The sequence below is a fragment of the Chrysoperla carnea genome, chromosome 1, assembly GCF_905475395.1.
Source record: "Chrysoperla carnea chromosome 1, inChrCarn1.1, whole genome shotgun sequence".
Taxonomy (NCBI): domain Eukaryota; kingdom Metazoa; phylum Arthropoda; class Insecta; order Neuroptera; family Chrysopidae; genus Chrysoperla; species Chrysoperla carnea.
The window spans coordinates 14898677-14912111 of record NC_058337.1 but is presented as its reverse complement, the minus strand read 5'-3'; the positions used below and the strand labels follow the sequence as shown (position 1 = coordinate 14912111).

Sequence of the window (13435 nt, the reverse complement as noted above, 5' to 3'; positions counted from 1 at the left end):
CTATTATATGTATAATAATACCGATGATATATGTTTAATAAAATTGAAAATCGTTTAAGGTACCTACCCGTTTTAATAATATTACGTATCTATAACAGTGTATGGAAATTATGACCTTTAGCTGCCAAGTGAATAGATTTCCGATAAAGTTAATGAGCCTTTAAAAGCAAATTATTCAAATCTCGAAAACGTTGCCGAATAATAACACACCAAAAGTATTAATAGTCTCATCAAGCTAGGTGAAATTTCATATTATTTACTGAAGTTTTGGGTGTACCAATGACAAATTTTAGGTTTTTACCTGTAGAACAAAAATTTTCACAGCCGTTAGAGATAGAACAATAGTTTAAATGTAAAAAATGTTCCTTATCAAAAATTAAACAACTTTTGTTTGAAACAACTTTTTGTTTTTTTTCTTAAACATCACTGTTTACCCGTGAGGGCGCCAATTAGGCGGAAATTTTATAATATGTACTATACTTGATTATCAGTTATGTATGTGTCACATGTTTGTATTATTTTTTCTCAGTCAATTGTTTGTTTTCACTTGTAATTTTAATTTAGTATAATTTTTTTTCAATATTAGAATTAATTCATTATGTAGCTATAATAAGGAGCCTCCTGGATGAAAATGTGAATCACCAGGTCGTTCTAATAGCCTAGTTAATAATATGAATAGTAAAATTTATTTGCTGCAAGATATATATTTGCAGGAGATCAAGCTTTTCAAATCATGGACACAAATTCTCTGCGAAATATCATAAAACTTGCAATTTATGTAGGTATACTTATGCACTGCCACCAATAGTATACCACCTCCCACCCCTTTCTCCATCAACCGTCTTGTCCAAGTTTCAATTTGATTACAATCTATTGAAATAAAAAATGTTCGAAGAGCTTCATCACGACCAAATTAAATTTTAAATTCATCGCATTATGTGTTTGAGAATTATCTCACGAGAAATATTTGACACAGGCAGACCGACAGTAGACAAATTCATTTTTTAAAATGGTGTTAAGATATTGTCACCTCGACGAAAAAAGTAAAGAGATTATAACTTGTATTTTCGGAATGAAAACAATGGCTTTCAATCAGAAAATTAATATTCTATAGTCTACAGTATCTCGGTATACGGTAGTAAGAGCTTTTTTATGTATACAAACATGGGTGTCTTTGACTGCCCACAAATCATATTTTACACCACCATAACTTTAAAAAATTGTACCTTTTCCCAATGAGTAAAATTTATACCATTTTTTTATATAGTGGAATGAAAAATGTATTATTTACTTTTCCTTTAAAATTAAATTTTCGAAAATTGCAGTTATAGGTTTCATTTAGTTTTATAGTTTTTTTCTTTTAATTTTCTATACCTATGAACTAGGAGAGCAAATTTCGCTCGAAAATGTTTTCACTGATATATTATGGTCTAAGAGCTGAGTGGCTTTTTTGAGTACATAATTGAGGCACATTGAAAATATTAAATTTGATAACTTTAACGAATGTGTGGATGGTGAAATCGACAACCTGGTTGGGGGGCTATTTTAGCCCCCACCAAATCATGCCAGGCGATGATATTTCCTGGCTGCCAGGCTATTTTAGCCCCCACCCAATCATGCCAGTCGATGATATTTCTTATGATTGAATATTAGACTTTAAAACGGTGTAGGTTTCAAAGTGCCTCAAGAACATTTTTTGCATAGGAAAAATTGCAAATTAAAAATTTCATTGGTCACTAACGCCCCCCAACCAGGTTGTCGATTTCACCATCCACACATTCGCAAGTTATCAACTTTAATATTTTCAATGTGCCTCAAATTTGTACTCAAAAAAGCCACTCAGCTCTGCAGCTATTATTATATTTTTGTAAGCATATACACACATATGACCGAAAGGGAAACGGTTTCAAATCTTGGAATTCCCAAATTAATAAACAAAGTTGCTACTCCTTAACTAAGCAAAGATGTTGACCAATTAAATAACAAAGGTGACTCGTTATAAAATAAAGATGCTCATACTGAGAGCCCACAAACAAGAAGCAAGAATCGAAAATGCTGAAATACAAGACAGTGGGGAAGAATCTAACATATGGCCTATCAACATTACAGAATCAGTCCCCATCTCTGTTATGCTGTTCTTCGAATTCGACACGATTTTCTGGTAAATATACAGCCAAATTCAGCAGCTGTGGTTCTTCGGCGAAATACGGGTTTGCAGAAATTAATCAAAAAAAGCATTTTAGTAATGTAGTTACAGAAGGTAATCCTACCGACATTGTTTTATCTAGGCTGTCGCCAACTTAAACATCTTTATCGCCATTATTAGGTAATCAGGCTTTTGAAATATTTTCTTTTGTCAAGACATATGATATTTATATGTTTAACGAATTTAAGTGTAGGTACCCGCCTCACGAAACACTATTATATCGACATCATTTACAGTGGAAGAAGAAAATAAAGAAAAAATCAAAGAGGATGAAATAGAAATTTTAACAGGAATCGTTAAAGAATATTGGTCAAATTTTTCATAATGATTTGTATCCCAGAAAAGGGCATCATGTCACAAAAAGTAAATTTTCCATGGACAAGAAAAACAAAATTTTTTTCTAATTAGTTGCCTCTCAGTACAAGTTGGGGACATTCATTGACATTTAAATATCCTCTTCTACTTTCGTATCAATGATTAAGTTGAAATTTGAAGTGTAAATTCCAATTATTTAAAATATAGGTAATATCTATAACCAGATCGATATATATGTAATAATAGTTATGTTCCTTTCTTTCGATTAAATGCAATAATTACATATTTTTAAGACGGTTTTATACACATTTTTCAATGGCTGGAAATCATTATTTGATTGGCGTGAAACTTTATAATTTTTTTAAGACTCCTCTTAAATATTCATTGGTGGAAAAAAATCTTTGTAAAGAAAAACGGTTTTCCAGATAACAATGGTTAAAGTTACATTTGAATTTCAAGCACTGCGATTACATCCTTTACTCAATCGATTTGAAATTTGTATATGGTACTCATACCTATTCTTACTTTTATTTTTCGAAAATTCTGATAATTTACCAAATTTTCATTGTTTACATCCAGGTATAGCTAAGTGTGTAAAAAGTACCTAAGTGCGAATAATGAAAATTGTGAAACCAGGGCAGATAGAATATGAGTACCTAAAACGTATTCAATTTTCAAATTGATAGAGTAAAGGGTATAATTGCAGTGCTTGAAATTCAATTGTAACTTTAACCATTCTTATCGGAAAAACCGCTTTTCTTTGTAAATATTTTTTTCCACCAACGAGGTTTAATAGGAGTCTTAAAAAAATTATTAAGTTTCACGCCAATAAAATAATGATTTCACGCCATTGAAAAATGTGTATAGAACCGTCTTAAGTCGCATTTTCTCTGAAAACTTAGATTTTTTTTCAAATTATTACCAAAAATTTTTTATAAGGACCAATTTTCTAATTTAAAGTGTTTTTCTTTCTCTTATCGTTTAAAATCTAAATCCAAAGAACTAGGTTCAATCTGATGTAAGAACATGATGTCTCGTAGATTAAAATGGCCCACGCTGTTTATTTGTTATATAATAGTTTCATTTATTTTAGATTTTTTTTTTTTTTTTTTTTTTTTTGTTGAGGGTTAAATATAATGGACGCAACAATCGATTATTATTAATTATTTAAATAATTAATGCTATATATCGTTGTAAATAAATATATAATGTATACAAGACTCGTTCAAATATTGTACTCTAACATTGAATAAATAACTATATTACAATTGTTGGTACCAACAATTTTATCAATTTATCGAATATCAACTCTCTCGAGTTTTTAATATTCGAGCCAGCCACTTGTATTATTAGTGTTGTTGTATAAAACACTCGATATTTCAATGTGGTTTAAATAAACTTCGTCACTGTCAATTTTTGTGACTGACTCATGTTCAACTTCTAAGCACATATTTTGGCGATTTTTTGGCATTATTTTTAGGATTCTTTTTAGTAATGCAAACACTTGCAATAATCTCCCACATTTAATTCTGATTAACGAGCTTTCTAAATAATCAAATTCCCGGTTTTGTAATAGCAATTTTAAGTTTGTTAGATAGTGATCAATTGGTTCACCTTCACCTTGATTACGCTTGAAAAACATATAACGTGTTTTTTTTTTAGGTATACAATAAATACCTATTCTTCAAAGTTTTTAATTATTGCATCATTTGATTTTTGTTTTGAAACTATTAAACACGCAAAGTCATTATCTCCTTCAACGTTAGGTAACATGGCACGCTATCAAAATTTCAGCTTGATATCTCTTTTCGTTTTTGAGTAATCGTGATGACAGACGGACAGACGACAGACAGACAGGCAGACAACCGGAAATGGACTAATTAGGTGATTCTATGAACACCTATACCAAAATTTTGTTCGTACCATCAATATTTTTAAGCGTTACAAACTTGGGACTAAACTTAATATACTATGTTATATTTCATACATACATGGTATAATAATTAACAAATTTGTTTTGTTATACAACTTTTACCTTGTGCATACAACACTAATTGCGTAAGTTGTTTTTTTTCACTATCGTTTATTTTGTGTGATATAATAATTAAAATTGAAAATTTAAGTATAAAATTAAATAAATTTAATGTATGTTGTCTAAATTGTAATATATATTTATTACAATTTAGACAAAATACATTAAATTTATTTAATTTTATACTTAAAATTTCAAATTTAATTATTATATCACACAAAATTTCTACACAAGCACCCATTCCTTCCAACTCAACACAATCTGCGTCTAGCCATAAAACCCCAATGCACCACACAAATAATCATACAACCCCACCACAACCAGATCCTACCCAACAACAAAATAAATCAAATAATACACTCCACACTACAAAATCTGTAACGTTACCACCCACATGCTCCTTAACGTCCCTTGGTCACAGGACGGTAGATATTCATACTTTTGCTGTCACTCAATGTTTTAACTGCCTTCGCTTTGGCCACACTACTGTCCACTGCAAAGTTCTCCCCGTTGCAGCAACTGCCCCGATCCCCATGAATCCCAATCCTGCCCCAATCCAGAATTTAAAGAATTCGTTCACTACGACAACTCTTAGTCTTCAAGATCTAAGGAATCTCAATACTTGCGTCAAGCGTCCATTCAAAGCCGTATGGCCACAGAAGGCCTTTCATAAAGCTTCCAGTTCTCGTAAATAATTTCACCCGCTCTCTATCCCCAGCTCCTTCCCGACTATCAATAAAAACCCTAACTTTATTCCCACCCCTGCACCGTCTGTTCTTCCCCAACCCTACTCACATGCGACACAGAGTATAGTTATAAAACGTAAGCCCCCATCGCCTTCTCCTCTATCTTCACCTTACTCCTCCCAACACCAATCTTTTCTATTTAACTCTAATGGCAGATTACCTCCCTCTTCTTATAGTAATACCCCTAATTTGCCCACATGTATACAACCTACAAACAAAAATTTTCAATCCAGTCCGATTAATATCCTACAACAAATATCCTCCATTCAATCTGGGCCCAGCTCTCACACCACAATTGACTCAACTATTCCTAAACCTTTTTATAAATGGCGGAAACACGTCATCAACGTAGCGCTTCTCTCAGAAACTTGGTTACGGACTGAACATCTAGCCCGCATTGGCAGATATCAGGTCTATCGTTCGGTTCGAGAACGGTAATATTCTCTATACTATACTCAAAAGGCCAAGGACTGTCTCGACAGCCTATCTTCCACACCAAACGGCCTACAACGCTTTCCTGGAGGTAATTAACACCGCTTCCATTTCGGCAATCCCTCGATCAAAAACTTCACCCCAACCTCGTCTTCCTACTCCTTGGTGAGATCAAGAGTGCTTCGAACTTGTACAAAGACATAAAACGGTCACGCAACAACATAAACGTAATTTTAACATTGACAATTACCTAGAATACAAACGTACGTCTGCGTTGGTAAAGAGAGCTTTCCGCAGAAAAAAAAGGACTCATGGAAAAAATTCTGTGAGTCATTCTCTCGTTCTACCCCTATTACTGGGTTTGGAAAAATATTAAAATCTTCTGTAAGAGTACCAACATTACTCAGAAATCATCTAACTCCGATTGGAAAGGAGAGTTCATGGGTAAACTTACCCTCAACTTTGTCCCTAAGGCCATCTCTTCTCTGATTCCTGTCGAATCCAACAATATATTAGATTCTCCGTTTACCATTCAAGAATTGAACTCAATTCTATCCCGCCTACAGGATTCTTCTCCAGGATCTGATGGAATCTACTATAGTATGATTCACAAACTACCGTCGGAATCTATGATCCAATTTTTTGATATTTTAAACAACTTATTTTTAAATAATGTAGTTCCGGATGATTGGAGAAACTCTCTAATCCTCCTTATTCTAAAGCCTAGGAAGGACCCCAACATTTCCTCCTCCTATCGCCCCATAGCCATGACCTCATGCATTTCTAAAATCCATAGCACCTCATAAAGATTCGATTGGAATGGTGGAGTGAACACCATGGTATCATTCCATCATTCCAGTTCGGTTTCCGAAGATCTATGGGGACTCAGGCCAACCTCTCTTTACTGTATGCGGACGTACTCGATTGTTACACGAAAAATGAATATCTCGTCGCAGTCATTATAGACATCAAAAGCGCGTTCGACAACGTGCTTGTTAATATTCTTATCAATAAGCTCCACTCCTCAACGCTCCAAAAAGATTGACGCGCTATATTCACAAATTACTGCACAATAGACATATCACTCTTCTTCACCACACTCCTGAAATTCGTAGAACAGCTTTTGTGGGTCTTCCCCAAGGAGCTGTTCTTAGTCCCCTTCTATTTAACCTGTACACAGTGGATATCCAGACCCTAGTACCAGATATTAAAATCCTGCAATATGCTGACTACATTGTCATATACTCATCCTCTCGCTCTTTAGATGTAGCTAGAAGGGATGTCGAAAAGGGTCTTATTCGACTAAAGAACACTTTAGCCTTGAAATTTCAACAACCAAATCCACAGATATCCTTTTCTCAAGGCTCGGCACAACCTCTTCTATTTCAAGATTCAGTTATTAGCTTCCAAAAATCCGTCAAATTCCTAGTCACCCTGGAATCCAAACATATTTGCTACAGGCATTTAAACCCAAAGTGGTTTAAATGCAATGCGCACCATTCGTTCTACATGGTGGAGAGCAGATCCTTCCACCCTACTCACTTTTTACCATGATTTCGTCGGGGCAGTTTTTGACTATGATGGCTTCTTGCTTTATCTCATCTCCCATTCCATCTCATCTATTCTGGATCGCATTCAATATCAAGTCCTACGTTTATCTTTAGGACAAATGCGTTCCTGTTCAACACCCTTCTTGTCGAAGCAGGCGTCCCTCCACTGTACAGCGTACTCAGGACGTAAAAAGTGAGGTTAAGTTCGTAAATGAGCATCATAGGTCAATTGGGTCTTGGGTCCGTAGGACCCATCTTGTAAACCGTTAGAGATAGAACAAAAGTTTAAATGTAAAAAATGTTCCTTATCAAAAATTAAACAACTTTTGTTTGAAACATTTTTTCGTAAACATCACTGTGTAATGTGATAAAGAAATCAACACTGACTATGCATGTTATTTCAACAATTAACTCAGTCAATTGTTTGTTTTCACTTGTTATTCAATGAAAATGATCAGCTGATGATGTATGACCTGATAAAGGATGCATTTTTTTACTACCGTTGAGATCTTAAAAACATTTTCGGAAATTATTTATCAATCATGGAATTCTGTCATCTTATTAATGAATAATCAAATCCATATGTTAAGTTCAACAGTACAGCCCGTTGGTCATATTGTCTGATGTTAACCCGTTAGCATTTCCGTCAACCGTTTGGTAATTATTAGTCCCGTGATGAGAGATTTGCTAACGTGTTCTGCACATGCACCAAATATTTCGCGCGTTAAATATTCTTTAAATTTTACAACATAACCTCTACATAATTTTATATAAATTTATTTTTTCGCACTTCTAATTAAAACTAGTTTGGTGATGTGATTAATCATGTTTGAAAGTGAAAACATTAGAGCAGAGAAATAATATTAATAATTAAATTCATTTTAACTAATTTTACCATAGTTCATGAAAGTAATTTTATTAGTTACAAAAATAAATACATTTGATAATTAAGATTAAATTAAATTTATACGTAATAGTTTCAGTTCGTAGAGATTCGTAGTGCGTAATAAATAATTTATTATTTTCAATACAACTGTCAATTACATAACTAAGTTAAATTGTATTGACTAGAAATCACAGCTCATAACGTAAAAGAGAGACATCAGATGTCAATAAACATTATCGATAAATAATTATTAGTTAAGGTAGTACCAGCATGAAATCACTTTTCGACAGATTTGGCCGAATTTTTTTTCTCGGGTTTATAAAAGCTTTATTTATGAATTCCTAAAATTTCATAATTTTTGACCGTTTAGATCGCGAGATATTTAAAGACAAAGTTCGCGATTTTGAGGGTCATGTCCCATTTAAAGCATGTAAAATGTCCGGTCTCTCCAACTATTTTTTATGATATTATTATATATTGAAGAAAAAGTAGAAAAAAATGTTTATACAATAAAATTCTAAAAAAAAAATTTAGAAATTAATTTTCACTTTCGAGATATTAATTTTGACGTAAATTGATCGAAATTGGGACGTTGGCATAATTATTTCCCATTTTAAACGGTCAAAATTTCTGAAACTTTGGGAATTAATAGTAAGCATTATTAAATTCTTAAATTTAATTTTTCGTTAAATTCTGTCGAAAAAAAAATTGTACCATTGCTTTAACATAGAAACTGCAAATACCATGCTGGAACTACGTTAACATTTGGTTTTATTTATTAAATTAACATTCGGTAAAATTGTCAATCATTTTAGTTTCACACTTCATACAGAGAAAGGCCACATGTTCATTGCAAACAGGTAATGAACACTGCCTGCACTTTTTTTTAGTTTTACGATTTTTTCGCCGTGGACAATACGAACAAAACCCATCCTTTCCTGTTTCATCTGAACATGGCGTTATAACATCTTCTTCAGGCACAACGCCCGTTTTTAATTTAGTAATTTTCATAATAGTTTGTCGAAGTTCCATTGTTAATCTTGTTTCTTTGAGACGATCAAGAAGATGAGGCTGAATCAACTCTAATGACAAAGTTTTTAAAAATTCACGTCGTGTAAGGTTTGGATTTAAGTTTTGATTCGTTAAATTATTATCTTTATAAATGATTTGCGCATTTATACCAGATATGTTTAAAAATGAGTAAAATATTACCATAGGCCAACGCTTAGTCTCTCGGGCCGTTGTATAAATTCCTTTTAACTCATCAACTGTATCCACGCCTCCTTTTGTAGAATTGTAAAATGTGATCATTTCGGGTTTCATTTTTTCTCCAGAATTCGCGTCTATTTGATTCGAGTAATGCAATGTTGATAAAACAAGAACATTTTTATTCTTTTTAGGAACGTAAGATACTAAAGTGCAATTATCAGTAAACGCAAATTGACTACTAGCAACAGGCCTCTTTCTTGTCACCAAAAACTCAGGAGGCAACTCCCTTTCATTCTTACTAATTGTTCCTACGATTGTTGTCTTGTGATTTTTTAATAAATCTTGAGCTAGAGGCACTGAGGTAAAATAATTATCCATCGTTATATTACGACCAGTATTGAGTATTGGCGAACTCAATCTTTTAACCAAATCAAATGCGCTATTCGATTTTTTATATGGTCCGTCAGGCTGTTTTCCTCCGTAAATTTCCATTTTTACAGTATAAAATGTTTTAGAATCAACTAATGAATAGATTTTGATTCCATATTTAGCAGGTTTGTTAGCAATATACTGACGAAATTTACACCGGCCCCGGAAACTCTCTAACATTTCATCTATAGTTAAAAATTTTCCTGGTGTGTATAAGTTTTGGCATCTGTCAATAAAATCATCACTGAATTTTCGAATTGGAGCTAAGTTGTCGAACGCCTTCCTTTCTTCACGACTATTGAAGTCATCGAATCGCAATGCTCTTAACAACAAGTTAAATCTTTGCAAACTCATCACACTTCGAAAAATGTCTGGTGCTGTCCCATCTGAACACCACAATTCTTTCAAAGTAAAATGTGATCCATGTTTCAAACCAATTAAATATAGCAAACCAATTAAAGCATATATTTCATTGACATTAGTAGTTCGTACATCTCGCTTATATTTAGCTTCCAGCTTTAATTTTTCCAAGTAAGCGTTGGTGAATGTTACTATCTCTTGTACAGTTGATAATGGGAAAAATAACTTCCATATACCAACTATATTTTTTACTTGTTTCGCAGGACCATTCACACCTGGTAGATACGTATTAATATTTTCTTTTGTCGTTTCAATCGTTTTATTTGGTGGATTAAGGCCCCACTTGGTTTCTTTATCTTTACCCAATAAAAAATTATATTTTTTTCTGTTTTCATCTTCAACTCCACCATCATCGTCAGAGTTGTCTAAGTCAGACTGTTCAGTACCTGTGTTGTGATCACTTATTTCATCTTCTGCATCAGATTCTTCTTCTTCGATGAGTTCAAGTAAATTTAAATTACATTGGTCAGCTATTGTTTTTTCAAATTGATGGGAAGAATTTAAATTATAAGACCCCATGATAGTTTGTGAATCTATAATAAAACAATTACACAATAAGAAAATGATTAATGTTAGCTAAGTTATGGATAGATAAAACTTTTGAATTAAAAATAACAATGCATACAATGCATACGCAAAATGTTTACAACTTTGTAAAGTAATTAGAATATTTTTTCAAATAGTGAAGATAAATAATTCACACAAAAACTGTTTGGTCCAGTGCACTTACGTAAATCGTAGAGGGGTGGTCCAAAAGTTTTGACACAGATTTGTTTACTCATTCATTCAATAGGGGGTTGTTTGGAGACCTTAAATCTGATTTTGCCTTTCCGGAAATTAACTGTTTCGCCGCCATCTTGGAAAATGATTTTTCTTACGTTTTGACCCATATCTTGCGTTTTATTCGTTCAATATCGATGATTTTGATTGTCGTTGAACTTACCATCTTCAAACCCATTTATTTCAAAGTACACACTACGCTTGATTGGAAAACGTTATTCTTGTTCAAAGTTAAAAATTTTCGTGAGTTTCTTTTTTGTTTCACAGTTTGTATTTCTAACCTAAACGGGTAAACAGTGTTGTTTTTTTTTATAAGAAAAATTTTTTAAATCTAAACTTTTGTATTTAAGGTTTAAAAGATGGGTTTTGCGGATCCAAGACCCAATAAACCTAGGTTGTTTAAAGCAAGCTGTAAAAATTTCAGCTTGATATCTCTTGAATAAGAAGATGCACTATTAAAAAACTATTTGCAAAAAACTGTTATAATAAGAAACTCGCAAAAAAATTGAACTTGAATGAACACGAATAACTTTTTTTCTATCAATCGTAGCGTGTACTTTGACATAAATGGGTTTGAAGATAAAACGCAGGCAAGTTCAACGACATCAAAATCATCAAATTTGAGATATGGGCCAAAACTTAAAAAGTCATTTTCCAAGACGTCGACAAAAGGGTTAATTTCCCGAGTTCGCAAAATCAGATTTTAGGTCTACAAACAACCCCCTATTGAATGAATGAATAAAAAAAATCTAGTGTCAAAACTATTGGGCCGGTGCGTAAGTGCACTGGGCTAGTTAGGTTTCTAAGATTTTTACTATCACTAATTTTTTAAGATTATATTATTTAAATATTTGGTTAGTTAAAAAATGTATATTCAACAAGTGAAAATAAAAAATTGACTGAGTTAACTGTTGAAATACCATGTCTAGGCAGTGTTGATAACGCAATTGTTTGTTTTTTACACCACGTAGACAAAAAAGATAGACACTCTTACACACAAACACATACTCACGGATGAACAGTGATGTTTACAAAAAAACGTTTCAAACAAAAGTTGTTTATTTTTTATAAGAAACATTTTTTACATTTAAACTTTTTCTATCTCTAACGATTTACAAGACCCATTGACCTAATTGCTCATTTCAATATCTGATTTAATTCAAATTTTATTTAAAATGACGCATTTAATCGCACAAAAAAAATTATTGAGCTTAACATTTAAATGTTTCTGATATGAGTTCGTTTATGGTAAATTAAGTCGCTTTTGTGAATAAATTATTGACTAAAAGCTTCACAAGAAAAACGTTTTGTCCCCACTATGGATTCGTTATGTCACATACTTCACGGTAAGGGTTTTTCTACAGCTTGAGCCCGTTTGTGTTTCTAAACTGCTATGCTGAGTCAAGTATTTATCACAAACTGCACAAGAAAAAGGTTTTTCCCCAGCATGAATTCGTTCATGTCGAATGAAATTCTATTTATAATTAAATGTTTTATCACAAACGCAAGAAAAAGGTTATAATTCCATTTTTGTTTCTAAACTGTTTTACTTATTAAATAATTTATCACAAACTGCACACGAAAAATGTTTTCCCCAGTATAAGCTCGTTTATGTGTTTCTAAACTGTTGCGGCGAGTAAATGATTTACCATAATATTCACAGGAAATAAGTTTAAACTACTATGAATTCGTTCGAGTTTAATTAAATTATCTTGCATAGTAAATGTTTTATTACAGCCTTCACATGGAAAAGGTTTTTCTCCAGAATGAATTTGTTCATGTCGAATTAAACCATGTTTTTAAATAGAAGCATTCTCACAAATTTTACAATAAACAAGTTATTTTCCACTATGAATTCGTTCACGTCGAATTAAATCATGTTTTTAAATAAAAGCTTAATCACAAATTTCACATGAAAAAGGCTTATCTCCACTACGAATTCGTGTATGTACAGTTAAACAGCTTTGCTGAGCAAATTTTTTATCACAAACGTCACAAATATTCTTACCTTCGTTTTGAATTGATTGCTGTTCTAAAACATTTTCATCAAATATTTCATCCTTTGTTATAAATTCTGTATTTAATTGACGTTCAAGTTTAATTTTTTTATATTTAAACATGGAAAACTCTTCATTGAAATCAATTCCTTCGTGTTTTATTGTAACATTTTCTTCTATTATTTCCTTTTTAATTGCATGGTCATTCGTTTTATTATTTTCTTCTTTAATTGATTCATGTTCCATTGAATAACTTTCATCAATAATTTCATTTTTAATAAGAACTACATTTTCGTCATCGATTAAAAAATGATTATTTACTTCATGAAATACATTATTTTCCATTTTTTTAATGAGTTTGCTCAAATTATAAGTTTTTATGACAGTTAACCAATGACGCCATTCGCTCTAATGTTTAGATCCATAGATCAAA

General features: G+C 32.3%; 1 protein-coding gene across 1 annotated transcript; it reads right to left on the bottom strand.

Moving 5' to 3' along the window:
* Positions 1–8276: 8276 nt before the first annotated feature.
* On the bottom strand, positions 8277–13132 carry LOC123305047 (piggyBac transposable element-derived protein 4-like). The gene is made up of 3 exons (XM_044886651.1): positions 13014–13132; positions 8930–10758; positions 8277–8425 (listed from the first exon to the last, which is right to left on the bottom strand). The coding sequence occupies exons 1-2, from the start codon at positions 13123–13125 to the stop codon at positions 8951–8953; spliced, it is 1920 nt and encodes a 639-aa protein (XP_044742586.1). The 5' UTR covers positions 13126–13132; the 3' UTR covers positions 8277–8425; positions 8930–8950.
* Positions 13133–13435: the final 303 nt, after the last annotated feature.

Coding starts and splice junctions, on each gene's coding strand:
- LOC123305047 (XM_044886651.1), bottom strand. CDS start 13,125: ATGTTTAAATATAAAAAAATTAAACTTGAACGTCAATTAAATACAGAA. Junction 10,759..13,013: donor GCAATCAATTCAAAACGAAG/GTAAGAATATTT, acceptor GTTTTATTATAG/ATTCACAAACTATCATGGGG.